This window comes from Cucurbita pepo, chromosome LG20 (assembly GCF_002806865.2).
Source record: "Cucurbita pepo subsp. pepo cultivar mu-cu-16 chromosome LG20, ASM280686v2, whole genome shotgun sequence".
Lineage (NCBI taxonomy): Eukaryota > Viridiplantae > Streptophyta > Magnoliopsida > Cucurbitales > Cucurbitaceae > Cucurbita > Cucurbita pepo.
Window position 1 is genome coordinate 15,963 of NC_036657.1, and position 27,726 is coordinate 43,688.

General features: G+C 36.4%; 2 protein-coding genes across 5 annotated transcripts in view; one reads left to right on the forward strand and one right to left on the reverse strand.

The window, feature by feature from the left end:
• The window catches only part of LOC111782820 (putative 3,4-dihydroxy-2-butanone kinase), a 28,591-nt gene extending 5,425 nt beyond the window's left edge, over window positions 1-23,166 (forward strand). The window contains exons 1-18 of one of the 2 annotated variants that reach the window (XM_023663631.1): window positions 77-348; window positions 906-1,018; window positions 1,226-1,273; window positions 4,294-4,365; window positions 4,547-4,636; window positions 8,127-8,300; window positions 8,677-8,760; window positions 12,273-12,328; window positions 14,813-14,943; window positions 15,057-15,149; window positions 15,277-15,344; window positions 15,445-15,588; window positions 15,678-15,718; window positions 17,454-17,537; window positions 17,619-17,692; window positions 17,761-17,873; window positions 18,051-18,146; window positions 22,773-23,166. In XM_023663631.1, the coding sequence (XP_023519399.1) occupies window positions 956-1,018; window positions 1,226-1,273; window positions 4,294-4,365; window positions 4,547-4,636; window positions 8,127-8,300; window positions 8,677-8,760; window positions 12,273-12,328; window positions 14,813-14,943; window positions 15,057-15,149; window positions 15,277-15,344; window positions 15,445-15,588; window positions 15,678-15,718; window positions 17,454-17,537; window positions 17,619-17,692; window positions 17,761-17,873; window positions 18,051-18,146; window positions 22,773-22,898 (1,557 nt within the window). In that variant the 5' untranslated portion in view covers window positions 77-348; window positions 906-955 and the 3' untranslated portion in view covers window positions 22,899-23,166. Of the gene's footprint in view, window positions 1-76; window positions 349-905; window positions 1,019-1,225; window positions 1,274-4,293; window positions 4,366-4,546; window positions 4,637-8,126; window positions 8,301-8,676; window positions 8,761-12,272; window positions 12,329-14,812; window positions 14,944-15,056; window positions 15,150-15,276; window positions 15,345-15,444; window positions 15,589-15,677; window positions 15,719-17,453; window positions 17,538-17,618; window positions 17,693-17,760; window positions 17,874-18,050; window positions 18,147-22,772 lie in introns of those variants that run through there. The other variant, XM_023663630.1, reaches the window with a different exon arrangement.
• A 1,365-nt stretch (window positions 23,167-24,531) lies between these two features.
• LOC111782455 (protein indeterminate-domain 16-like) lies at window positions 24,532-27,415 on the reverse strand. 3 transcript variants are annotated; one of them, XM_023663205.1, is made up of 5 exons: window positions 26,767-27,415; window positions 26,264-26,663; window positions 25,309-26,015; window positions 25,013-25,151; window positions 24,532-24,887 (listed from the first exon to the last, which is right to left on the reverse strand). In XM_023663205.1, exons 1-4 carry the CDS (start codon window positions 26,885-26,887, stop codon window positions 25,123-25,125), a joined length of 1,257 nt encoding a protein of 418 aa, XP_023518973.1. In that variant the 5' UTR covers window positions 26,888-27,415; the 3' UTR covers window positions 24,532-24,887; window positions 25,013-25,122. The 3 variants fall into 3 exon arrangements, with proteins under 3 accessions (XP_023518973.1, XP_023518971.1, XP_023518972.1); XM_023663203.1 differs by having other exon boundaries at window positions 25,013-26,015; window positions 26,767-27,412; XM_023663204.1 differs by lacking the exon at window positions 24,532-24,887 and having other exon boundaries at window positions 24,988-26,015; window positions 26,767-27,412.
• Window positions 27,416-27,726: the final 311 nt, after the last annotated feature.

The following is a 27,726-nucleotide window of genomic DNA, read 5'->3' on the forward strand; positions in this document are numbered from 1 at the left end:
AAAAAAAAAAAAAAAAAAAAAAAAAAAAAAAAAAAAAAAAAAAAAAAAAAAAAAAAAAAAGATGAAAAACAACTGGATGACGATGGGCAAAGCTACTAAATGAAAATTGTTAGAGCAAAACAATGGAGCAATTGATGGTGGAGCTGCTGACTAACAACAGATGCAAGCTATGTGTGCTCGGGGAAGAGAAAATAAAACTCAAAGACGTGGATAAGCCCACCCAAATGAGACAATGAAATGACAAACCATGAGGAAAGGAGGTGGCAGCTGATGGCTATGATGACTACGATTGATAGGGACGACAATGACTCTGACAGCAGGCAGCAACGATTGCATCCAGTGCTGGAGGTTAAGGTTTGGGCTTTTTTAGAGAAGAGAGAGGGGATAGCACACTCTTTTCATTTTCATATTCTTCTCCTTTTCTCTTTTTCTTCTCCATATTGAGAAATTGTATATTTGAGCATTACTATCTTTTCGTTTCTTCAATGGAAAGAAGTTTCTTGTTAAAAAAAAAAGTTTACAAAATCCTAATGGCTAACAAATCTCTAATTGCCCTAAAATAATTCGCAGTGCTCCAATACCATGTAAAGATAATAGATCTATTCCATCCAATAAGATATATATGAACAAGTATACACTGGTAATTTAAGTAAAAGAACGTAAAAGGACAATAAAAGACAATGTGTCTAAGATATTTATTATATATAAGTACACTATTATAAGCACTATAACTGGGACAAAGGAGAGAGCAAGAGCATGAAAGAGGAGCCCTTAGTTTCTCACTCATTTCTTTTCATCCAATCAAATGAAACTTTTATCAAGAAACTTGGAGTTACATTTACTCTCTAAAGAGACTTATTCATTTCTATGATGCTAATTTCTCTATTCTGTAATTCATGATACAGGCGGTGGAAGTGGACATGAGCCTGCACATGCTGGATTTGTTGGGGAAGGAATGCTGACGGCAGCTATTTGTGGGGATGTTTTTGCCTCTCCACCAGTTGATTCGATTTTGGCTGTATGTTTTCTTGGCTATTTAATTGCATGTACTAGCTTTCTGCTGTTGTGTTTGCATGACTTTGATACAATTGCGTGTACTGGCTTTCTAATGCGTTTTTATTTATTTATTTATTATTAGCATGACTTCGATTTAATTGCATGCACTAGCTTTTTGATGTTTTGTTATTATTTTGCACGACTTTGTTTTAAAGTAATAAAATTTCAGGGAATTCGAGCTGTAACTGGACCTATGGGATGTCTTCTCATCGTGAAGGTCTGGAATTTCTCATCCTTTATTCACTGTGCAACGTTTTTAAATTTCTCATTTCGTTTGACCCTTCTTTTTGCTGTCTGTTATGCGTTCATTCAGGTCTTTTTCTTTATACCAAGAAACAAACTTTTCAAAGATTGAAAAAATGTTCAAGCAATTGTTCTTTCATGTTCTTATATGCAGGACATTTGTATCTTACTTCACATTGCAGCATTTGCCAACTTAATAAAAGTTCCATTTCCTCTAAAGAAAATATCACCCAAAGTTGGTTTTTCATTTTTTACTATATACATTTATTTATTTTTATAAGATAAATGGACCCTCACAGACATCCTTTCATCCATTTCATCCGCTTATAACAAAAGATTTATATTTTCCCTTAATTTTTAATTCCAAAGTATAAAAGTTTTAGTGATGAAATGATATGTTACAAAAGAGTACCAACATATTATATCAAAACAAAAAAACTGAAAACATTATATATCCTTAAATCCAACTGATAGATGGGGTTATGAAAGTTTATAGTGGTAAATGGGAAGAAGTGTGTGTGTGTGTGTTTAGGGTGTGGGGAGGGGGAGAGGGTATGTGATTACATTTTAATTGGGGGTTTTCCTTTAGTTGTGGGACCCAAAGCATATTAATCTATTAGTTTGCTTTACAAGGAAAGTTAGATTCTAGGGATGGTCATCTCTTGAGTTGTTTTTTGTACTTGGCTCTATGATTGCGGTAAGGAAAGGCAGAGATCTTTGGGATCTCCCTTCACTTGTAGCCTTTTCTACTTAAATAAACTGGTTTCTTTCAGTTTTGATATCAGTGCAGGGAGGTCCTTGGGTAATGGCTGGGAAGAGAGAGACAAGAATTAATGTGGTGAACGAGAGAGTGTCTACTATTTCAACATCTGCAGAAGAGAAATTATGGAGGAAAAGATGGTTTAGTTGAGGGCAGAAGCTAATCAGTATAGAACATGGCGTGGAAGCTATGGCTTAGAGAGTTGAAAGTTTGCCGTGCTACATTATATTAGGGAGTCTTTGGGAAAAAGTAATGAGTTAGAAGGAAAGAAACCATACAAGAACCATTGAAGGGGAGAAAAAAAGGATGGTGAGTGAAGTAATGTGAAAAGCGATATCAAAAGTGCATTTACCTCAAGCTGCAGAGTATTGCTGTTCAATATGAGATTTAGGAAGCCCGAGCTCCCTATCTTCAAGGGGGAGGATTCGTCTTTTTTGTTAATCGATTGCTTGAGGAAGACAAACTTGATGCCACAATTCTTTGTTTGGAGGAGGAGGCATTATCATGAAACTGATGGATGGAAACACGTAATTTTATTAAGACTTGTGTAGACTTTTGGGAGTTGCTTCTTCAATGCTTCAAGCCGATGCAATATGGTTTTCTCCATGAGATTTTTTTGGCATTGAAACAGGATACAATCATGTGTGAAAATATCAATGTGTTTTGAGCGAGATGCAATACCACTAAATGATGTTTCGTAATTGATGTTGGAGGTTATTGAATGAGGAAATGCATAGGGAATTTTGATTGTTTATCCCAGTGCTTAGCTCAAATTATGAGATTAGCCTAAGTTATTAATAATAGAAATATAGGCCCCATTTCGAAATTTGAAGCTCCCTTCACTTCAATGGCCTAGGCAATTTATTCATCCAGTAGCTTAACCCGGAAAATTTCCCTAAACCCTATGAGAAGTGTGACATTGTTGACGACACCTATCACCCAAGTACCATAGATAGGTGTTAAGGGGAGTTCTGCAACTAGGGGGAAACGTCTTACTTGGAGTGGATTGCAGAGTGCTTCAGATGCAATGGGAAGTTTGCTTCGAGTCACGGATGCAAGAGGAAACTTCAAAGCAAACTTGTGCATGATTGTGATGGAGACGGTACTGAGTTGACTAAAGTGGTCGTTGATCAATTGGACAATTTAAAGTAGTGGCAATAGAGAACCAGTTCCTGATACAAGATAAAGCATCGCTTTCCTTGAGTTCAATGGTGGGTTTTGATTCACTTAGGACTATGGAAATCAATGATAAATCGGAAAAAAGGGTGTGGTTATCATGAATGATAGTGGAACGTCTCATGATTTTATCATTAAGGAGGTTGTCAAAGAATTAAGGTTACCATTATCTGTATCCTTAGATTATGGTCTCGTGTTGGGCACTGTAGATATGATTTAGGGGCACAAAACTTGCAAAGGTGTGATTTTATCGTTAATTGATTTAACAATTATGAGTGATCTTTTTTCCTTTTCCTCTTGGAAATGTAAATGTCGTTATGGAAATTCAATAGTAAATCACCTTGGGAAAAGTTAAAATGGATTGGCAGAGTTTGAGATGAACTTCAAGTTGGGTGAGTGGGCCATTCAATTGAGTGATGATTCGAGGCTTGACAATTCCCAAGCCTCTCTTTAAGTCCATGTGAAATCGATGCAGAGTGAAGATCGGAGTGTTGGTTGAATTAAATGAAATTTCCTCTTGAAAACAAGGAGGCAAATGCTCTTTCTCAATCACTTCTTCAAGATCTTTGATTGTTTTTGGTTGGTACTTTTGCTTCTTGGGAAGGTTTGGTTTAGTGGTTCTCTTTTGTTTGTTTGGGGTTTCACTTCTGCTTTTCTCATTGGTGGGTTTTCCATTTAGTTGGAGGTTCTTTCAACATTTTTCTTTGTTGCTTCTATTCAGCCCTTTTTTTGAGCCTTTTGTCTTTTTGGAGTTTTTATATTTCTCAGGAGCTGTCTTTGCCGCAGTTTAGAAAAAATCTAGTGTTTTTTCTTAATGAAAATCTGGAATCTCAACATTTAAGGAATTTATGATAACCAACGCGTGAGCAATGGGTTGTCTGTTGTTCATTGAAACTAGGAATTGTATGTAAAAAGATCTGGGATAATGAACACATATTTATTTATTTTTTGAATCATAGAAGATTATTTCTCCATCTTGTGCTCTCACTCAGTAACCATGTTGCATAACATTTTCCTTTGCACCTTAATAAGAAGTGCTTTGATATCAATGTTCACAGAATTATACTGGTGACCGTTTAAATTTTGGTTTGGCTGCGGAGCAAGCAAAATCAGAGGGATATAAAGTAGAGGTAATTTCGCATTTTTCTGCTGGTCAAGAAAATGTGTAAAAATGGTAATCAAATTAAAACTAAGCTTTTTTTTTTTTTTTTTTTTTTTTTTGTTAGAAGACATAATAATATAATTTTTATTAACCATTTCTAAGTTCACATCTTGTTAAAAAACGTAACTATTTTTTGTTTGATCTGGAAGACTGTTATTGTTGGGGATGATTGTGCTTTGCCTCCACCTCGAGGTATAGCTGGCCGTAGAGGTTTGGCTGGGACTGTACTTGTTCACAAGGTTGGTGCTCTTTCTCTTTCTCTCATTTTATGCATGCATGTATATATGTATGTTTGTATATATATTTCCAAGTGGTTTAGATTTTGGTTGGAATTATTTCCATGCAGATTTATGTTAGCAAGATTTAGAATTAGTCTTCAATTCAATTTAAATGTTTTGGTTAAATATCGTTAGTAAAGATATAACTTTACCGATGAAGAAAAAACTAGACTAATGATATCATAAGTATCACTAAATACGGACAACTAATATTTACAACCATTATAAAGTAAAATCTAATGATCTCCATAGCTGGTTTGATGTCTTCCATATTTTGTTGCTGATCCATTTGTCTGATTTGCCTTTTGGAAGCCCATTAGTTAGAACATCGTAATTGGGTTAGTTTTCAAAAGATAAAGGTTATATATCACACTTGCATCAATTTTCTCTTTTGTGAAATGCTTGTCAACTAAAATGAATTGTTTGTTTCAACGAATATACAAAGACCTTGAATGATGATTCTAATTGGAAATTTGTACTAGGTGAAAGCTCTAGAACAAGTTAACACATGGGACATTGTAAATTTACCGAAGGATAAGAAATCTGTTGGATGCAAATGAGTTTTATTATAAAATGTAATGCTAATGGTAGTGTTGAGAAGTTCAAAGCTAGGTTGTCAATTTAGATTGACCTCTTCGCTTTGATGTTAAGGATGTGTTTTTCTATGGAGATCTAGAGGAAGAAGTAATTATGAATTTAGCTCTTGGTTTTGAGATGGATGATGAAAATAACAAAGCGTGTAAACTAAAGAAATCTCTTCACGGCCCTAAATAGCTGCCTAGAGCATGAGTTGAATGTTTTGAGGAAGCAGTCACTAGCAATGGTTTTCTTTTAAATCAAGCAGATCATTCATTGTTTTATAATCACAGCGGAAATGACAAAGTTATCATGTTGATTGTGCCTGTTGATGATATTATCTTCACAGGTAATGATGAAGACAGATTGACTATTTTGAAAAGAAGGCTAACTAGTAAATTTCAAATTAAGGATCTGGTTACTTTAAAAGTATTTCCTAGAGATGAAATTCACTAGATCAAAAAAGGAATTTTTTGTTGACCTGAGGAAATATGTTATTGACGTTTAAAGAGACAAGTTTTCTTGGTTGTAGAGTCGTTGAAACTCCTATTGAGCCGAATATAAGAGGAATTATATTATTAACTTAAAGAGACAAGTTTTCTTGGTGGCAGAGTAGTTGTAAAATAGTTGAAACTCCTATTGAGCTGAATTGAAGTTGCAAGTTGCATCAGATGAAAAGATTAAAAATAAAGAGAAATATTAGACTTGTGGATGGACTCATTTCTTTGTCTCACACACGTTCTGATATTGCCTTTGCATTGAGCATGGTAAGCCACTTCCTACGCTCTTGTGGCTCAATCCAGACAAAGGATACTGTTTAAAAAGTTTGGTCATTTGCAAGTTGAAGTTTACATTGGTTCTGTTTGGCAAGATGGTATAGTAGATAGCGATCTAAATTTGGTTATTGCTCTTTTATTGGAGGCAGCCTAGTTATCGGGAGAAACCAAAAACAAAATGTAGTAACAAGAAGTAGTGTGAAGTAGAGTTTAGAGTTTTTAGTCCATGTATTTGTGAGAATATATGGATAAAAAGAATTCTTGAGGAGTTGACGCTCTCTAAAGAATACCTATGCATATTTACTGTGGTAACAAAACTGTCATCTTCATAACCCACAGTTCGGTTCTACTTGATAGGATCAAACATATTGAGATAGATAAACATTTTATAAAACAAAATTAATGCAAGAGTAATATGCAATAATTTGATAAACAAGTTCGCTATGGAAGACATCTTCAAACTAGCTTGAGTGGGAGTATTGGTTTTATGTTTTCTAGTAATATTTATTGTAAACCGTTATTGTAATTTTTTTTTTCCTTTTTTATTTAAAAGAAGAATAGAACTTTTGATTGAATAAATGAAAAGAGACAAATGTTCAAAGATATAAACTCCACAAGGGAGTGAAAAAATGAACCGAATGAAACACAATATGAGCCACTACTGAGACTCAATAATGGACAAAAAAAAAAAAAGTGAAATTCATAGATTGAATGAACACCGATGAACAAAACAAAGAGAAATAGCAATAAAAGAGCCAGAATAACCAAGCACAACACAAAAGCCCGCCCACAGAAAATGGATCCAAAGACATCTTCAAATAGAAAAACCACCCAGAGGAGAAGCAAAATTGAGCCCAAAACACCAAGAGAAAATAACTGAACCCAAACCTCAAGAGAACAAACAAGCATAAAAAACGAATTCCTTATGAATCCATTGGAGCAATTTCACGCATCTCAAGACCACAAGATTCAATAAGAGAATCAAATTTTCCGGACACTGATGAAGAAGTAATTAGGGATGACATTGTCTCTTTCATGAAATAATGACACTAACTCATCATCAAAAGAATCTTCTACACCAGTATCATCAATTTTATTCTCCATAGGCTGAATGACAGATTCCGCACTACACAAACTAACTTAAGACGCAATGTCAAATTCATCAACAAAATATGAAAGAGAATGCGGAGTAGGATGCTTTGATGAAAAAGTAACTCCACTGAAAATACAATCATGATCTTTTCATTAAATTCTTGTCGACTGCAATTTTGAAGGACAATTTTCTGAACATACGAGACCAAAATAATTGAACATTTTCTTTGATTGGATTCAAAGGAGTAATCTTGGAGAATGGAGAAGCTGAGGAATGATGCACTTTTCTTCGAGTATAGCATACGAGATAAGCTGCAATAAAACAATTCTTAATACTTAGGGACTTAGAAGACTCAAGTGCGTTAAGGGAATCGCCAACAGGCATCTCAGTGGTCTGAAAAGTAATTTCTTTGACTGTAGGAGGAGCATTGGAAAAGACAGTTGAATCCAAGGCCTTTCTGCAGTAATAGAGGCTGATCATGTGAGCAGTGGTCCTGCAATGCATTAACGATACCTGATTTTTCCTCATTAACTGTATTTATTAGATTATTGTGATAGTTTCCTTGCCTGTGATAGGTCAGACCTCTAAATAACATGAACTTGTTTTTACTTTTTTAAAATAAGACAATATTTTCATCTTGAATTTGATATTTTCTAATTCAGTTTATCATGACGCTTTCTTTTCTTTTCTTTCTTTTTTCTTCTTCTCTCTTTCTTGTGTGTGTGTGGATAAGGAAGTTTTTGCATTAAGGTCACCTGTTGAGCTTGTAGATGGGCTTAGACTTCTTTTTGTATCAAGTATTCCTAGTTGGAGGCTAACCCTCTGCCCATTCTTTAAGGGATGTTTTGTAATTCTTTATTCCACTATTCATGGTTTAGATTGTGTTATCGAGTCTCAATAATTATATTAAGCGTTGAACTTATTGTTCTATTCTTTGCAAGTATACAGACAGGAACAACTACTTCTTTTGCTCACATTATTTTTCCTTGAATTGTATCGAGGAAAGGTTGCTGGAGCTGCTGCTGCTGCAGGGCTCTCTCTTTTAGATGTTGCCACAGAAGCAAAACATGCGGCTGACATGATTGGAACGATGGGAGTCGCATTGTCAGTTTGCACACTGCCTGGCCAGGTCACATCAGATCGCTTGGGCCCAGGGAAAATGGAACTTGGTCTTGGAATTGTAGGTTATTATTTGAGTTATCTCATCTTTAAAACTAAAGCATTTCTGGGAGTCCTTTAACCCATAGCCTTGTGGGGCTATCTCATCTCCCCTTCTTTTGTATTAGGTACCCTACCGTATAAAATTATCTGTCTTTGATTAAAAATAGAAAAATCTAAACACTTCGTGCTTATTCTGCATGTTAAACGTTTACACTCCTTATAACAGTGACTGAGAACCTAATTCACAGAACTAAGATTCTTGATCTGACGTTCAACATTTTTTTTCCCTTCACTTCCATTCATTTTACTTGGGCTCAATACATTTTTGTCTCTGAATTATGACTGTTACTATTTATGATTTCTCATGTTTAAGCTAGAAATTTGATTTGTTTCAGCATGGTGAACCCGGTGCTGCTGTGGCTGACCTTCAGCCAGTTGACGTGATAGTATCTCATGTTCTCAAACAAATATTATCACCGGTATGCTGGTAGTTTAATCACAGTTTTCTCAGCCTTTGCACATGTAGCTTGTTAAATGCCAAAAAAGAGAGTTTTTGTTCTTGTTTTCTTATCACAGTCTGAAGCAAGCATTTAATGGAGTACACATGAATAAATAGGAATGAAACTACGGTACATTCAATTATAGTCCCTTTTCTGAAGGGTTCTCCCACTTCTCCTAGGGACATGCCATATCTCTTCCCATATTCAATCTTTTTGAGAAGGGGCGAGAAGTATACAACAAGACATTCCCTTATGCTTTATTAAGAACTTTTTCTCTTCACGAACATCCTCTTTAGGCCTCCCCCTTGTTTTATTATAAGAAATAAATTTGCAATTATGAAAATGAATTTCAACGGAGAAGTAGGACTAGAAATCCTACTGACAACTAGAGACCTAGTCTTGCGTAATGAAAAACATGGACTAATATCTAAAAGCTTTTGTTACCCTCTTTTCTTCTATTGTTACTTAAGATTGCTTTAGTAGTATACTAATTTTTTAAATTGTTGTTATTATTATTATTTAAAAATGTGAATGTTCCACCTTAAGCTTCCAAGTCTTTCACACACATGATCAATATTTTCTTTTATCCAATCAATCGAGAAATATAAATAACTTATCCCCAGAATGATAAACGAACAATTAAGAAAAAGATGATCTGCATCTCATCATTCCCATGTCCACACCTTTGCCCTAATCAATCCCATGAAGAAGGAAGGAGAGGGCTTTACTATTACAATGAGCTCTGCTTTTCGTTTCTTTCACCATGAATGTGGTCATTACCCATCATACCCTTAGAAACACCTTGATGGTCTTATATTTCCTGAATTTATGTGCTTCTAGTGTTCTTCTAGATGTTCACTTTTCTAGCTAGAAACTTGAAATAGGAAACCAGATAAGTTTATGAGAGGATAAATGATGGTATAAGTTCTTTCTCTTGCAACGCTTTCTGGCTTTCTTGAACTCTAGTTCACTTAGGTGGAAGAAAGTATAGGTCACGTGTTATACATTGTCAACTTGCGACTTCCAGCTGGGGAGTTTTTCAATTTTCTGTTTCCTTGTATTAAGTTCTGTAACGTAGCACAATTCTCGGAGAAACTTGAATCAATTTTTATTTGAATAATACCTTAATTCCAACCTTGGAACCCCTATATAAACGCTACAAAACTAGCCTTTTAATCCAAGGTAAACCTGTTTTACCTGAATGTAAACACTTAAACTTTTGCTGTAAAAATAAAGACTAACCACGGTAACCAACCAGAAACTACTAAAACAGAGGGTAAAACATGGGAACAGGGGAATAAAAATCAGTAGCTATACAGTAGTTCCTGTACTACATCAATTCCTTCCCCCTTGGAACAACTTGTCCGTGAGTTAAGAAGCTAGCTGAAAACCATTAGGTGCATGGTAGGCTGTGAGGGATACCTTGAAGGTGGAATGTATCTTAAATTGCGAAGGAATATCAATCTTGTAGGCATTAATTAGTACCATAGCGTTGAAGAATGGGAAAGAGTCCAATTTTCTTTTGATGGAGCTTGCCATGAACACTCGAGGGTAGCCTAGACTTTGGAAAATGTACCATGACAAGATCCCAATCTCAAACATCTTCGAGCATAGGAAGTGGCAGCAGACTCCAAATGGTCATGTACCTCCTTGTGCAATTTTGCAATTCGGTCAGCCATTGCCTCTGCTTCCTGATGAACATTCAAAGAAGATAATCATGTAGCAAGATCAATAGTGTCCAAGGAATTTTAGTATAAACAACCTCAAATGGTGACTTTTCTTTTGTTCTATTCCTCATATGGTTATAAGCAAACTCCAGTTGAGGAAGTGCGAGATCCTATTGACGTGGTTTGTCTCCACAACAACAACAAATCAAATTATCAAGTATTCGATTTGTAGCCCCAGTTTGTGCCTCATGTGGGTGGCTCGTCGAGCTTAACTTCAAACCTATGCCAAACTTCTTCCTAAGAGTCCTCCAAAAATGTCTTAAAATTTGACATCACAATCTGAAACTATGGACTAAGGAATACCATGTAATCAAACAACCTCTTTAACAAACAAATTATCAATAGCAAGAGCATTCAAAGTTTTATGCTAGGTAAAAAATTGTCACCTTCCTCTACCTACCAACAACCACTAAAACAGAATTGTATCCTCTTTGTGTCCTAGGCAAGTCTAATACAAAGACCATCAAAAGATCCTCCCAAATGGATTGTGGTATAAGCAAAGGGGAATAAAATCCAGTAATTTGTGATCTCGTTGACTTGTGCCTACCCACCTTTTCAAATCCAGCTTACCTTATATGGATTTAGGTTATGATCCGTATTCAAGTGGAGAATTTGTGCGGCTTTTCGTGAGATAATGTTCTCACTCCACCCACTATCAATGGTCACATAACAAATCTTACCATTAATAGTGCAACGCATCCTAAAGAGAGCATGTCATTGTGGATGAGAATCATTTGTGGGGGTGAGTAATATTCTTTGGACAACGCTGGATAAATGCTCTCCATCATCGGCTTCCACGTAAGAAACTTCTTCTTTGGCCTCCTCTTCATAATCTTGATCGTTTTCTTGAAATGGCTATGGTTTCCTTTGAGGGCATTCATTGGATAGACGTCCTTGTTGTCTACACCAAAGCACTTATCCATAGTTGGCCATTTATAGATGTTGGATTTCTTTGTGCCCATGCCATCAATATTCTTTGCTTGCTGCTGGTCGTTGGAAGGCCTCTTCTTTTTCTTTATCAGTGTTACTAGTGGAGGGGCCACCGGTTTGCCATTTCTTTGTGTGTCAGCCACATTTCTCATGTACCTTTGTTGTTTCAGCCCCATGGTAGTCTTCTAGTATTAACTCCCATTTTCTTGCTGGAACTATTGTCTTCAACCTTCCTTGCCAATGCCACAACTTCTATGAGGTAATAAATTGGCTGTAGTACCTTTTTCTTGATGTCTTTTATCAGTCCATCAACTAATCTGGCAATTTGATGCTTCTCGATTTCTGCTAAGTTGTTTCAAGCAGAACTCCTCAAAATATTCAGCTACTGCCCGACCCTTGAGAACAATGTTGGTATTGTTTGTGGAGCAATTGTTCATAATTAACTGTTAGAAGTCGACTCTTCTTTATTTTTCTTGGTGAAAGCTTAGATTCTTAAAAGAAAAAAGAAAAGTATATTGTATTGTATGCCTTGATTCTGTCTTCTTACTTCCTGAAAAATAATGTGTTTATTATTAACGGACTATATATCATGATTGATGTATCAACTTTGTGACTACATATATTTTCGAGTCTTTAGACATGGAAATCCATAATTCACATATTTGTTGTCTTGCTATATAGGGTACCCGAAACATACATTATAGAGTTTATAACCTTGTATTTTACATTTCTATGAGTACATTCGTTATCTCAAAATTCTTTTTACCTAAAAAGAACAATTGGGTTCAATTTTACCGGCATTCTTGTTCTTAAATAATTTTGTAATATCTACAGGAAACTAACTATGTTCCAATAACACGAGGTAATAGGGTGGTGCTCATGGTTAACGGGTAGGTCGACAGATTTATACCTTATTTTTTTGTTATGTGCCTCCTAGTTTATGATAACAACCATCATGTTATTGAGAATTTCAAATTTGTCAATATGACACTAGAATTTTCTTCGCTTATAAAATTATGTGAAATTAAATTCTATCACTGTGTGGAAACTTTGGTCTCTGGCTGGAATTATACTGGAGGAGAAACAGAAATGTTTTTTTTATAGAAAAAAGGTTTAAAATATTGAGGGATGGAGAAGTCTTCTAATTAAAATAAATTGGCATAATGGTTTACCAAACGACGAATTTTTCTCCTAGTAAGTATCAAAATCTTTTTGGTATATATATGGCTTTTATAATCCAATAAATAGCTGAATTTGCAGTTTTCGAATCATTGGTCGCTGAGATTTATTGTGCCTTTAAGTCTTAATCACCTCTAGTATATGAGGAAATATGACAAGGAATTATGCCTCACTGAGGTAAATATATGGATGAATTTAAATGCTATCACTAGTTCAGGAAAATCTGTCTCACTAGGTCATAAATAAATTTGGTAAGAAGCACAATTTTGATGGAGAGAATTAAAAGAAGAGGGGATGCCAAAGTAAAGGAACTCCTGTCAGTCATAAAGGTTCGATATAAAATTATATACTTGACGGTGCATGGAAAAATGTTTCTAAGAAGTGGAAAGAGAAGCTACGGATCTTTTCCCATGAAACATCAAAATCTTGAACTATATAATGAATAGTTGTTTTTGATAGGATTGATAATCAATTAGATTGAGACTTCCTCATTTAATGAAGTAAAGAGGTTTTGGAGTTACCTTCAGGTAGGTTTTACTTTTATAAATTTATATCCTTTGTTTATTTAATGGTAAACTTGTAGGATTTATTCCCTCATAGATTTTTGTTTTCTTCTTGAATTTTCATTGAAAGAAATGAAAGACTATTAAAGGGAATACAAAAAACAAGCCCACCCACAGAAAATTGCAAAAACTAATTACAATAACGGATCCCAATCCAAAAGAATAAAGCCAAGCTTATACTTATGAAAAGGCCAATTAGAGGACACCCACAAAGTCGAGTTAAATCTAATTAACTCCCAAAGATCCTCACTCGATCTCTTAGACCCTCTAAAGATTCTAAAGTTCCTCTCAAGCCAAATACCCTACAAAAAAGCAAAACAAATCTTGCTACTGAACTCTCCTCCCTTGTGAAAATGAGGGTTCAAGAGTACCTCCTCAATCATAAAGCAATACCCTTTTGTTACGAGCCAGAACAACCCTGAATGTCCTACAAAATCAACTCCAATGGGATCAAACTAATGGGACTCCCACAGAAGATGGTTGAGGCCCTCCTCCTGCTTCCTTGAAAGAACACATCATTATGGCCTACACAAAAGAAAAGTCTCTGGAGACGACCCTGAGTGTTCACTCTCTTTCTAGACAAAACATTTCACTTTCTTAGAAATTAATCTTTTAAAGAGAGGAGAATGCAGAGGCTCTGTGGAAAGAGAAGGAGCGCAAAGGATATGAAAAAAAAAACTTTGAGAAACCTACCCTCAGGCAACTTCGAAATCCTAAGCCTAGAATCCCTTCTCTCAATGAAGGCTGGTTGAATTCATCAATCTCAATGCTCGGCTGGGGATAAAAACAAGCATTAGAGCACAAATAACGTAGCTCAATTGTGAACTTTCTAAGGCTTACTCTTACATTTCAAAATTATAGGCAGTAGAAATCCTTGACCAAATAAGTCAAAAATCTTATTTATTGTAAAACTTACATTAGTCTTGCGTGTGATAAGAGTGCAATATGCCACTAATTTCAGAAGGATACAGAAGTGTTGAAGATTAGTGCAACAACATTTGGCTGGTGTCTTGGCTTGTAAGAAACCACATACTAATTCAGTAACAAATCTAGTAGTTGATTTGACTTAGCCAAGTTCCATTACGTCTTCGGGTGTTGCCTCTCCTCCATTCTCCCCTTTATCTTTAATCTATCTCCCTATGTTGTTTTCATGGGGAAAAAATAAAAATAAAAATAAAAATAAAAATAAATTCTCTCCCTATGTTGTTAATACTATTTGGGGTGTNTTTTTTTTTTTTTTTTTTTTTTTTTTTTTGTGCGTTTGTGGTAAACTTGAAATCTGATGACTAAAGTGGATCATTCAAAACATAAATTTAGCTTTGAGTGCCAACCTTTTCATCAATTTGAACCCTAAATTCAATATAAATAAAAGATCAAATGAATATAAAATAAAGTCCAATATATGGGTACTGCTAAAAAGAATGATAACCAACAGTCTTTATACCACATATTATTTTGACATGCAACATACATTTGAGTGCATAGTACTCCAAAGAATCAATTCAATTTCAAACCTTGTTCGTAGTATTTGAATATGAAATATATTATTCTGTTGTGAATCTTGTGATGAAGCACCATCAAGGATGTAAGAATTTTGACGACTTCATTTGCTCGTTTTTCCTTTCAATTTAGACTGGGTGCTACCCCAATGATGGAATTAATGATAGCAACTGGGAAAGCAGTTCCTAAGTTGCAGCTAGAGCATGGGTTGGCTGTTGACAGAATGTACACTGGTTCATTTATGACTTCTCTTGATATGGCAGGTTTGCTNGTTTTTTTTTTTTTTTTTTTTTTTTTTCCTTCAACAAGAAGTTAACTTTTCATTGATAGTTTCAAAAGGAAGAAGGTAGGTTCTCTGAAACTGCATGCCTGTCAGGTTTTTCAATTACCATCATGAAATCAGATCAAGCTGTTTTGCAACGGTTGGATGCTGCAACCAAGGCTCCTTGTTGGCCCATTGGTGCTGATGGTCCGTGTCAAGTGTGAAATATACTTTGCTTCTATACTTGGATGTTTTCTGTTCTAATGATTCTTTGGTTAGATACTCTTTCTACTATGGGATAGATATTTGAATGAGGTATTGTACTTTACTGTAGGCAATCACCCACCTGCCAAAATACCTGTTCCAATACCACCACCAGCTCTTGCTACAAAGAACGGGGAGGTATGGTTATAAAATCCCTAATTAAACTGAGACAAATTTATGTTATATAAATGTTTTAGAAAGTTACCACACTTCAAAGCTATTTGTACTCTTTAATTAGACATTTGGTGGACCCCTTCAACTAAATCAACAAGGCCTCATCCTAGAGGCTGCAATTGAGGCAGCTGCCAAAGCAGTGATCAATCTCAAGGACGCATTAAATGAATGGGATAGCAAAGTGGGTGATGGTGATTGTGGGTCAACGGTTGGTATTACTGTAACCTATGTCTTGTTCATTTATGAATCATGATACAAAACATCCTGAAGAGTTCATTCTTTCAATTTTTCCTACAGATGTTCAGGGGTGCAACAGCTGTTCTTGAGGACATAAAATGGCAAGTATGCTCACTTAAACTGGTTTAGTCTTCTCATTGGAATATAGAAGTTTCTCTTAGTATGTCTAACTTATTTTTAGATTCCTGACGTTTTCTTCCAAAGATCATGCAAAAACGAACGGCCTAGAATATCTTGCACCCTGCCATTACTAAACTCTCAATGAAAAAAGAAAAATATATATATATTTGGTGGAAGTTATATGAAACCATAATAGGATTCTTGGCGTTATTTGGAGTGAATACCGATATAGCCTATCAATTTCATAGAATTTTTTTCAATCAAATAGTTTTCTTTCTGTAACTAATGAATGGTTATGTTATTATTATCTAATCTGATGTTTAGAATTGCATTCTGCTCCCTAAAGGAGTTTTTAAGCTTGGCAGAAGAAGCTAATTGACTGGTCAAATCATAAAATAGTCCGCGACTTTACAATTGAATCACTCTCCTCGAGATTCGCAAGGGGAAAATAATGGATTTTTATAAACTACCCTCTTTGAGAATGTATATGATGACGATGTCAATGGCATATTTTAACAATTTGTAATGCGAGTAAACATAGTAGCCAAATTTGGTTGTTGTGGCTTTCACTTTTCTTTTACTAGTTCATAAAGAGGTGTGGTATTCTTTAAATGTATCAACAAACTAAAAATACCACATTAAAAAATAATGTCTCGTTCAAATATCTATCCAGTTGTACTGCAGTTCCTTACCTCCAGAAGAAGAATTTTGTTTTTTGGGGGACCTTTATCTATATGGTTTTTAAGTCGTCCTGCTATTTTCTAAAAAAAAAAAAAAAAAAAAAAAAAAAAAAAAGAAGGAAAAACAAGAAACGACTTGTCCTTATAATGCAAAGGAATTATAGTTTGATACAAACTCCCAAGCTTCCAGAAGGCAGCCTAGTTAGTAAGGGCGTTCTGCATTTTATTGATTCTTCCTTTGTAAGTGACCTTTGAACTTGACCAATATTTCTATGTAATTCAAAATTGCCTTCTGAAAGGAGGAATATCCCATCCTCGGATGGCTACCCCACCTTAGTAGTCTCTCACAACACCCAATTCATCTGAAGCAGCGTGAAAAGATCTAGGAACATAAGCTTTTACGGCTTTCTGAAATCCAATAATTGCCCCCCAAAGCCAAACCTGTGTCCTTTTCCCAAGGAAAAATTAGGAAAGATGATTAAATAGAGGGTTGGCTACATCCAGGGGTTGAAAAGCCACTCTTCAGCTTGGACGGTCATGTGGCCTTAGGGATTAGGTTTACTGTAAGCGGTGGAGAATTTCACATAAATTAGTTTAATAGTTTGAGTCTTTGAAAAACGTATTTCAGATAGGTTTAGCCACAGGGAGAAAATGTAGAATGAGCCGTTCATTGGCAGACAGTAGAGATTATGTGAGTGAGAGGATACACAGGTAATCTTTGGGTTCTTCAAAAGCAGGCTGATGGCCATCTTAGGGCAGGCCTTCAGGGGTTATTGCAAGTGCCAAGTAGGTTCAACTTTGTCTACAATTGTGAATAATTCATAACTTCGTTTGTTTGCTCATGTGAATTGCCGTTTGGAGTCTACTATTATCTGCTTTGCTTTCGAGTATTATTGAAAAGTTTCCATATGTTATCTGTTTCTTTAAACTTTATCTCAGTAACAAAATATTTATTTCTAGATTCGGGTGCTTTTCATTCCAAAATCAACTATACAATATTATCATCATTCTCACCTTAGTTGCTACCCATCCTCAGCTATCCACTGAACGATGCTGCTGAGACAGTGAATGAAATTGGATCATCCATTAGAAGGGTTATGGGAGGAACTAGTGGGATCATGTAGTCACTTACCCTGTCTTTCTCTTTTTATGGGTCTTCATCATTANTTTTTTTTTTTTTTTTTTTTTTTCTCTCAAACAGATATACAATATTTTGCAAGGCAGCATATACAAAATTGAAATCAAGCAGCCTAGATGACATCACCCCTCAAAAATGTAAGTTATTCTCACCTAAGTAGTCAGATTCTCTTTTGGACTAATGCGTCTTCTTTTTTTTTTATCAGGGGCTGAGGCATTAGAAGCTTCCATTGCTGCAATTAGCAAGTATGGTGGGGCTACTGCTGGTTATCGAACATTACTTGATGCCCTCATTCCAGCGTCTGAAGTTCTTAGGAAGGTAAAAATAATAATATGTTTCTCTAAATTTGTGTGGCTGCTGCTGTTTGTCACACATTAGTTGATGCCTAAATGGCTGAATCCAGCATAAAAAGTTCTTTTGAAGGTAAAGAAAAAATGACACAATCCTCGTAATCTTGTCGTATGATTTACCATACATCTCTACTTGGATATACAGAGGTTAGATGCTGGTGAAAATCCAACCACCGCTTTTATTCAATCATCTGAAGCAGCATCGGCTGGGGCTGAAGCAACAAAGAACATGCAGGCTCTGGTATCATCTCACTGCTTTTAATTATCTGGTTATCTTTATATTATTCTAAGGGAATCATCTTGGACGTTGAGGGTTCCAACTGGTGATCGCGTATAATCGATCCTTGTCCTTAATCCTACCAAACTGAGAGCCTGATACTTGCTCTATTGTTGGGTTGTTCGAACCTCTTTTAGTTTTGTTCTGCTAAGATACCCTACCATTTGCAATTTGCGAAGGGGAGGTTGGGCAGTTCAAGCTCACCACGAGCCATGCAAGTATGAAGGGACAAAAAATTCAATTACCTGTTTTCTTTTTGCACCGGAGAACTCATGATAAGCCACCTTTAACAATGGTGTAGAGTTGCACAATAGGTGCAAAGCATTATAGCAATGGGCTAGAAGACGTCATGATTGCTTTTTTTTTTTTTTTTCGTTTTTCTTTAAACTGAAAAATAATGATATATTAATTTCCTAACTCTGATTATCTCCAAAGTCACTAAAGTTCTATACACCCTAACCACACACATTACCAAAGTCACTAAAGTTCTATACACCCTAACCACACACATTACATAGGCCGACAATTATAGTTTTTGGATAACAAGGATCTGTGACCCTTCTAGATATCAAGAAAGACCATTGACTTTTGGCTAACGACTTCAATATCTCCCTGTGAGAACATGAAACATCCAGAGGAAAAGTTGTCCAAGGCATGAGACAGATAAATAATTTAATAAGGGAGGCTGAACTCATTGACCTTCCCTTCAGTTAATGAGCTCTATATCTAATCAAACAACAAATTTCCACCTACACCTACCTTTATACTCAACGACATATTTCTGGCTACAGAAAGTACTTGGAAAATTTAGTAACGTCGATGTCCAAAGACTGAAAAGAACTATATATGACCGCTATCCCATTGTACTTTCCATAGGGGGGGATAGGCTCCAACAAAACTCGATTACCTCATAAACTTTTAAAAAATGTTGGAACATTATGAGAGACTATCGTGGGAGTGTTTTTAGAGTTTTTTTCTTTCCAGAATGGAGTTATTAATGACAACCTAAACGACGCATACATTTGTTTGTTCTCTGAGAAAATGGATGACCGCATTGGGCAAACAATGAAATGAAAGATTAAAAGAAAGATTTATGCCACACGGGGTCTTCGACCAGAGGATCCACTATCCCATTGTCTATTATAATAGATAGATTGCCTTAGTTGCCTACTCACAATGGCGAAATAAGAAGGCTAAATAAAGAGCTTTCAGGTAGGTAACAAAGGCTTAAAAATCAACTACCTTCAATTTTTTTTTAGTGATACAATCCTCTTCTCTGATTGATTTGATGCCTCTTCTACAGACAAACATGATCAAGACGGTAAAAACATTCTAAAGATTTACCTACAATACGGTTGTAGAAAGAGTGAATGATCAAATATGTACCTAGGATTACCCTTAAGAAAACCACAAATTCTTTTCCTTAGGAAAGACTATTATTTAAAAATAGAAAGGAAATTGTCAACATGGTCATCATGTGGAAGACCATGTTATACTTCCAAAGGTAGAAGGCTCACCCTAATACAAGCATACTATCCAACCTCCCTACTTACTACATGCCTCTATTCAAAAAGTGGCTACGGATATAGACAATAAAGAAAATTTGTATGATTGTAAAGAATCGGGCGGAATTGCAAAAGAGAAGGGAAAAGATCTCCGACCAAGAAGTATATTCTGTTGATCCAAATGCACCTCGGTCAACGATAGCGATAGCGAAAAATTACTCAGAAGCTATTTGTAGACATATGATTTTTCACCTTTTTCGATGGAATATCATAAACCTCCCCATAGAGGGAGGACTTGGTCTATTTTTAATAAAGGATAAGAACCAAACTTTCCTCTCACAAAATAGATATGAAGATTTCGTCGCAAAGAAAATTTCTTCTAGAGAAAATTTTTAAAGGCTAAATATTCTTCTCTCATGTACAAATCAACCTCATCCATCTTCTACCCTACAAAGGGGCAATGGTAGTACATTAAAAAAAAAACTAAAACTTTATCACCAACCGAATTTTTCATAAGGTGGGTGATGGAGGAAGCACATCACTGAAAACAAACCCTTGGATTGAAAATATCAGCTAGCCCTGCGGTATCCACTTTTGTGTAGACTCTCTCATAACGAAACGATCCCAATAAAAAAAACATGAAATATTGTCAATAATTTCTAAGACTCAAAGCTAGGTTTGAAACCTAATGGAGAACGAAGTACTCACAATATTGACACATTCCTCGGCAAGTTTGGCTTACATGATACTAAAAAGTTTACACCATTGCTTATGAGAAAAACTGCAAGAGAAACGGATAATTCACCCAAATGTGCTTATAATATATGNTTTTTTTTTTTTTTTTTTTTTTTTTTTTTTTTTTTTTTTGTAATTGTACATTTTTATAGTTTAGAATTTTCTTGTTATCTATATATTTGATTCTCTTATATGAAATATGAAGAGCATTCTTTTAATACTGAGTGACATGGTGTCAAAGCCACCTCTAGGCTTTAGATTTCTCTGTTGGTAATTAGGGTTTCCTTTCTTCTAGTGAGGCTAAGGTTTGAAGTTTAGATCATCAAATTAGAGTGCCTATTTGTTATCACCATCCACCCATGGAAGAGTGACGCCGTTAGGAGATTGGGATCGCCATCTTCATTTGTTAGAAATTGTCACGTGTGAGACACACATGCTACTAGATGTCCCATATGCTTATGTCGTTAGGTGTCACAATCGCACTTTTTTTATAACAAAATGGCGATTGTTTGGCACGTGTTCTATCCTAACGAACAAGTCAGTTATATGAAAAACGGGTTTTGCAGACAATCTCGACGTAGTCATAAGTCTCGGTTCACTTTTTGAGAGAATGTTTTATAAAACGTGATCGAGAAAATGAGTGGAAAACAATTTGAAAAAAAACATGGTCGGCAATTGCATTGAAAATATGTGGGCAAGAGAGTTTACAACACTTGGTTGGGGAGGTTTAATGACTACTTGGTCCCCTAATATATTTTGAGAAGGAGAAATGATTTTGCCGAGATGGCACACTTACCAAAATTATAATAATGAAGTAATACAACCTGGAATCAAGATAAAAGAGTTTGGCATGACATAGACATGCTGCCACGGGCAACACACTTTGGACAAACATGATCATAGCACTATGCACGGACAAAAAAGGATTTGGCATGATATGGGCGTGCGGTCATGAGCAACACGCCTTGGACAAGTAGGATCGTAACACTATGCACTGACGAGTGCTCGGTTTATTTTGTGTTCTTGACCAGTCTGTATACTTGGATTCGCCAAAACCCAATTGGGTGTGAGGATATTTGGTGACTAGTCAGGTTTTTTTGTCTTTGGTTTTTTNCTTCGTTTTTTTTTTTTTTTTTTGATTAGTCAAGGGGTCATATTGTCGGGGTTGACTTTGACTAACATATTTTTATGTATCCCTAATGTATGAGATGTCTAAATTAATTTGATTTCTTTAGAGAATTACATTTCGTTTTTATAGGAAAAGACTAAATCTAAATAGATAAATAATTTAAATTTCCTAAATAATAGTAGTTAACTAAATCTAATTACTTCCCACAAGTATCCTTCCGACAATATCGAAAGAGTTCCCCTCAAAAACAGCGTTACTATGCTTGAAGTTGTACTATTCAATCTTATCTACGCAACATTGATATGGACGATCATATCATTGATGATCCACAAGATACTGACACAAAGTGGCTACATTCAAATCAAGAATTAAATTGGTAGTGAAGTAATTGATCAATCCAAAATCCTTCCCAAATTCATCTCCTTCAGCATCAATCCTTCCTCGTCCACCTGTTACTCAAGTGATGAGCTTCCAATTGTCCTTCGTAAAAGTAAACGCATTTGTACTTATCCTATGTCTTCAGTTGTTTCATATAACCCATTGTCCGTTACCCACGTACTCTTTTGTTACATCCTTCGGTTCTTTGCCCCTAACTCTGATCGGAAGATATATCTCATCTTGGTTGGCGAAACACAATGTTTATGAAGTTAAATGCTTCAGATGATAATAGTTCTTGAGCTTTAGTATCTCCTCTAACATGAAAGAAGGAAATTTGGTATGAATAGATGTTTGCATCTAAGGTTAACCCTACTAGACCGGTTGAAACAATTTGTTGCTAACTGCCACGCTGAACTATGTAGGATTGATTATTTTGACACCTTTTTCTCCGATCGACAGCCTACACAAGCCATCAAATTTTGGAAACATTCCTTAAAAGTGAATTATAAAACAAAGAAAACCCGAAAAAGAAGCAGTGTTTGCAAGTTTGATATTTGAAAATCAAATATAAAAAATTAAATGGTTATTAAAAGTGTTCATTATTTTTTTGCATGACAGACGAACGTAGTACCCATAACTTACAAGGTTCTTTCCATCCATACTCCCAATATTAATGATCGGGTTTAAAGAAATTCTTCTATGTGAACATCGATAAAATGGGGATAGATATATCTTTGTGAGAAGGGTATTTGATTGAAATGAGGGATATTATGTGGTGATGTATTACGTACACAATTGTGGATCTTTTCTTCCATGCATACCGTTTTGGGATGGCTTGTGTAGGCTGGCCGTTCGTCCTATGTATTTGGAGAACTCCTCGCAGCAGTTCCAGATCCAGGTGCAATGGGCGCTGCAGCATGGTACAAAGCTGCGGCTATGGCTGTCAGGGACAAGAGCCTGCACACTTGACCGTTATTATTTCTTTAGTTTTTAACCATATTTTGATACTTATGACATGCATTTCTTAAAACTTGTTATTGAATTTTAAAAAATAATCTAACTTTTGCATAATGCCGAAAAGCAAATTCATGTGGGGAGAGATTATCATAAATCATGTACTTGAACATGTGGAATGGATTTGAACTTTTGTGGAGTCCCTTCTCCAAAGGGCATTATTGTTATCTACTTATATAATTATAAGTGGTGTGGATACAACAACCCCAGGCTTAAAACTTAATAGTCTTCCCCTGGTGTAGATGGACGTGTTTATATCGTTTCTTTTCTTCTCATTCCTCTCCGACCCCTTCCTCCTCTCGTTTTTTCTTTTCTTCTTTTTTTCCCCCTCCTCTATCTCCATGATACTCCAGATTTGGAACCAGAGATAAAGCTTGCATGGACCTAAATCTAACTCTTGGTTTGGAGAAATTATTCGATTGTATCATTTTAGTTAATAATTTTGCACCGTTGAGTGTATTAAAAGAAAAACATAGAAGTGTCTCAATCAGATTTTTGAATCCAGGATTTTATAAAGCAACTGCGAAACAACATATTTGTAGTGGTCTCTTTTTTATTATTATTATTATTTTTTTTTTCTATCATAAGAGTCAAAGAAAGGGGTTCTAAAATTAAAAACTAATTAGGTTTACTTTCAAAATTGTCCATGAGAATTTGGTTTAAAGCTTAATTTCCAAGAAACACCCAAAATTAAAATCATGCAATTTCCTTCCTATGCATATACAATTTTTATTTATTTATTTTCAAATTTGAACAAATCTTCTCTCATTGATTCTAATCCATCTTATTTCTAAGTACACAAACAGAGATGTATATCTAAAAATTTGGAGACCAAATTTAGAGAGGTTAATTTTTTCTTGTGAGTTGGTCAAAATCTAAAATTGGGGTACGCTTATGTTTTAAATAAATAATATTATACCAATACGATCAATTATTTAGGGTTCCACTGCACATGCAGAATTGATTAAAATGAAAGAGTTAGAACCAAGAAGTATATTGAATGGATTATATTATTCTCATTCCTATTCGTATGATTATTATTATTATTGTATATCTTTATAATATGCATGAATTAGAAGAAGGTGCGGAAGCAATAAATTTTTTTAGTATAACTAAGTTGTGAAGAGCAGCAGTTGAATAGAATATAATTATTAATGGATGGAAAAGCGGTTGGTTGAATCCATGGCTAATATGGTACTCTGAGGGCTTGGTGGCGCAGCTTTCAACATTTTCTGAATTCATGTGGGTAATTAGTTGGTGGGGAAAAGAAAAGAAAAGATGGGTAACCCTAGGTGCAGGTGCAACATTGAAGGGAATAATATATGAAATGAGTAACCCTACGTGGCCAGTAGGACCCAGGGTTGACCAAAGTTTTGACCCAATATATATAAAGGTAATATTTTGGAAGGAAATGTAATTATTTGAAGTGTGCCTGCCTGGAAACAAGAAGATGGATGAAAAGGTCACGGGGGTTTCAGTGAATAATGCATGCAAAAAGGTGGTCTGGGTTAGAGAACTTTTGTCAAAGTTGATAAAGGTTCAGAGGGCCTTTGTTAACACTGTTACTCTTTATTCATTTCAACCAAAGTATAAGAAGAAGGGAGCGCTGATTCATATGTGGGTTTGGAGAGAGAAATGGTGTCTGGTAGTTGAGTTGAGAGGGAGGAGTGCAGGCTGATTATGCCATCAACTCCCCTTTACCAGAGTGGCACTGAAAAATAGGGCGTCTGTACATTTATCTCTCACTCTGTCCTCCTAGAGAAGAGAGAAAAACACACACACACACACACTTTCCTATCTCTTTCTCTCTCCTCCTTACTTTTACTGATGCAATGTAATGATATTCAGTTATAAATATTGGTCTGTGCCGTTCTTAAATGCCCAAGAAAGAGAGTCGTATCCCTTCAACGCAGTGACATGACCAACACCCAATGCCCTCTGCACCTGCAATATACTCCAAACACTAAATCCAAAATCACCTATTATGAGATCAATTTTGTACTTCTTTTTTCTTTTTTCTTTTTTCTTTTATAAAAAAAATTAATACAAAGCAAACAAAAAATGCTTACCCATTCTATATTGAAGTCTGCAATAATTAATTAGCAAACTATCGGTGGGGGAAAAAAATTACAAAGCATCAACTGCCCAAGGGTACAACACTCCATCCCTCGACCTACAATCACAGCACTCTTTCTGCATATTTATTCACTACAAACATAAACAATAAAAATAAAGGAAGATTATTTATCAAGGAGACCATGAAAAAAAAAATGATCCATATACTATAATATAATAATATATGAGATGGGTAGGGAAGGGAAGGGTTAATTAGGTATAAGGGTTGCTTGATCTTTCTCTACTTCACCTTCGGTTGTAATGACTGAGGATACGTAACTGAATGCTACGGAAGTGTCATGGTCAGCGGGTGCAGTAGTAGTAGTTGTTGTTGTGGGCTTGGCTTGAAATTGCTTCTGGCATGCTTGACAAGTGATCTCAAGAAGGGTTGAGTTTATCTGTTTTATTGCCGCTTGTTTAAGAGCTGTAGCCTTATCTAACTCCGCCTGTGCCTGTTGCCTCATCCTCTTTGCGTTCACGAATTCTTCCTCTGCCATTTCTATCTGCCGCTTCGCCTGTTGCCTTGCCTCCTCCGCGTACGCCTTCTCCGCCATTGCCTCTCTTAGCTCTTCCCGCGCTTCTTCTCTAACACCCCCCGGCCCCCGGCCCCCACCTTTCTCATCATCCAACAACTGCACCCTTTTCTTCTTGTCCCCAAAATCACACGACCCGATCGAAAGCTGTAGTTGCGTGGAAGAACCTTCATTTGATGTAGAAGTTGAGAGTTTGAGGTCTAGATTGTGATGGCTATTATTATTGTTGTTGTTGTTGTTGTTGATGATGGAGTCGTCGGTGGGGGCTAAGAAGATGGCAGTGGGTGGCGCCGTGAAGTTAGCGTCGCTGGGTGGGCTTGGACTGGAAGCCGTTCGGGACAAACACGCGGGGTGGAGGGTTTGGGATTCTTGGCGGAGATGCCCCATATTGCAAGCATCTTGGTGCTCTATAAAGCTCTCCACCCTATCACCTCAATTAATTAATCCAACTACGTGTATATATTTATTTATGCCGCCTAAAACCCAGTATTTAACTAAACACATGGTTCATCACTTCTAATGCTAAACATGAATTGAATTGATAGTATTTGGTGTGAGGAGGAAATCTGGGAAACGTTGACATAGAATTAAATAATGTTTAAAAGGGGATGAAAAAGATTGGATTTGCGAGAAACAAGGGAGAAAGGGTGCAGAAGAAAAGATGATGAGTACCTAGAGAAAACGCGGCCGCAATCGCAAGAGTGGCCACGGGTGCCACAGGTTTTGAGATGGGCCTTGTAATCAGACTGAACGGCGTAGGCCTTGGAGCACTTTTCACAAACCCACTGCTTGTGGTTGCTGTGCTTTCTTCGGAAGTGCTTCTTGATGCCAACCAGATCGCCGAGGGCGTGGCAAGGGTCGTGGTGCAGACAGCTGGGCTCCGGGCAAACGAAAACCCTTTTCCGCACAACAGGAGTCTCCCTCTTCAACAGCTTCCAAGGCACCTTATGCCGCCGTCTGTGCATCTGTAGGTTCTGGTCCCTCTGGAACCCCTGGTTGCAGATCTCGCACACGTACCGGTCCGATTCTAGAAGTGTTTTGGGGGAGAGAGACACCACCTCTGCATCAGGATCTGCGCGCGCGCACACACACACACACACACATTACCATCCATCTACTCACTCACAAACTTTACTTCCTTAAACCTAAAATCTTAAAATCAGAAATTGGGTTACCTGGGGTGCCCGCAGGCCTTCTTTTCCTCTTGTTGCTGTTGCTGCTTCCATTTTCTAAGCACGAGTAAGGCTCCGAAGAAGGAAGAGAGAGGGAGGCCGAGGCGGGTGTATTGGCTATCATGCCAAAGTTTTGAAGACCCAAATGATATCTCTTCAGTTGTGTGTAAATAGGAAGGAAGGAATAGATAGATATGAGATGTGAGGGTTGTTTTATAATATGTTTTGTCGAAGGGGAAGGGGAAGGAGGATGGGGCTACCACCTTCCCTCTCCTTGTTTTCTTCTAATAATCCTCATCTTCAGCGGCAAACACACCCCCACAAACAAACAAACAAAAACAAAAACAAAAACAAAAACAACACAAACTTCATTACGATCACTCCCAAACTCCTAAACAATACAATACGCCTACTCTGCTGCCCTTCTCCCGCACCCGTTAGAATTAAAAAGCGGAAGAAGAAAAGGGTGGGCGGGTGAATGGGAGGGACTAATTAAAATGTGTGGAAAGAGAGGAACAGCTTTTATAAAAGCTCACACTGAAGATGTTGTAAAGTAAAGTCAGGTTCCAAGGAGGACATGGTCGTGAATCAAATCATAATTCCCTCCCCCCAGACGCTCATCATTAAACAAAACCACTTACATCTAATCACATATGAAAGATGCATATTCATTAACAACACAATTAGCATGAGTAAGATGATTGTTCTGTTCTGTTCTGTTCTGTTCTGTTCTGTTCTGATCAATAATCATTTTGTTTTAATATCCTGTGGGGACGAGTGGTGGGCCGTGAGTTGTCACCATCATGGGCTTCCTCACTTCCTTAGTGGGTTGGGCCGAACCTTCTCTCCCTCATCCCCTAATTACCTCCATGTCTTTTTCCCTCCTCTCTCATTGCCTTCTCTTTGTCTACTTTCGTCTACTCTCATTATATGTTTTGTTCACTTTTATATGTTTGCTATCTT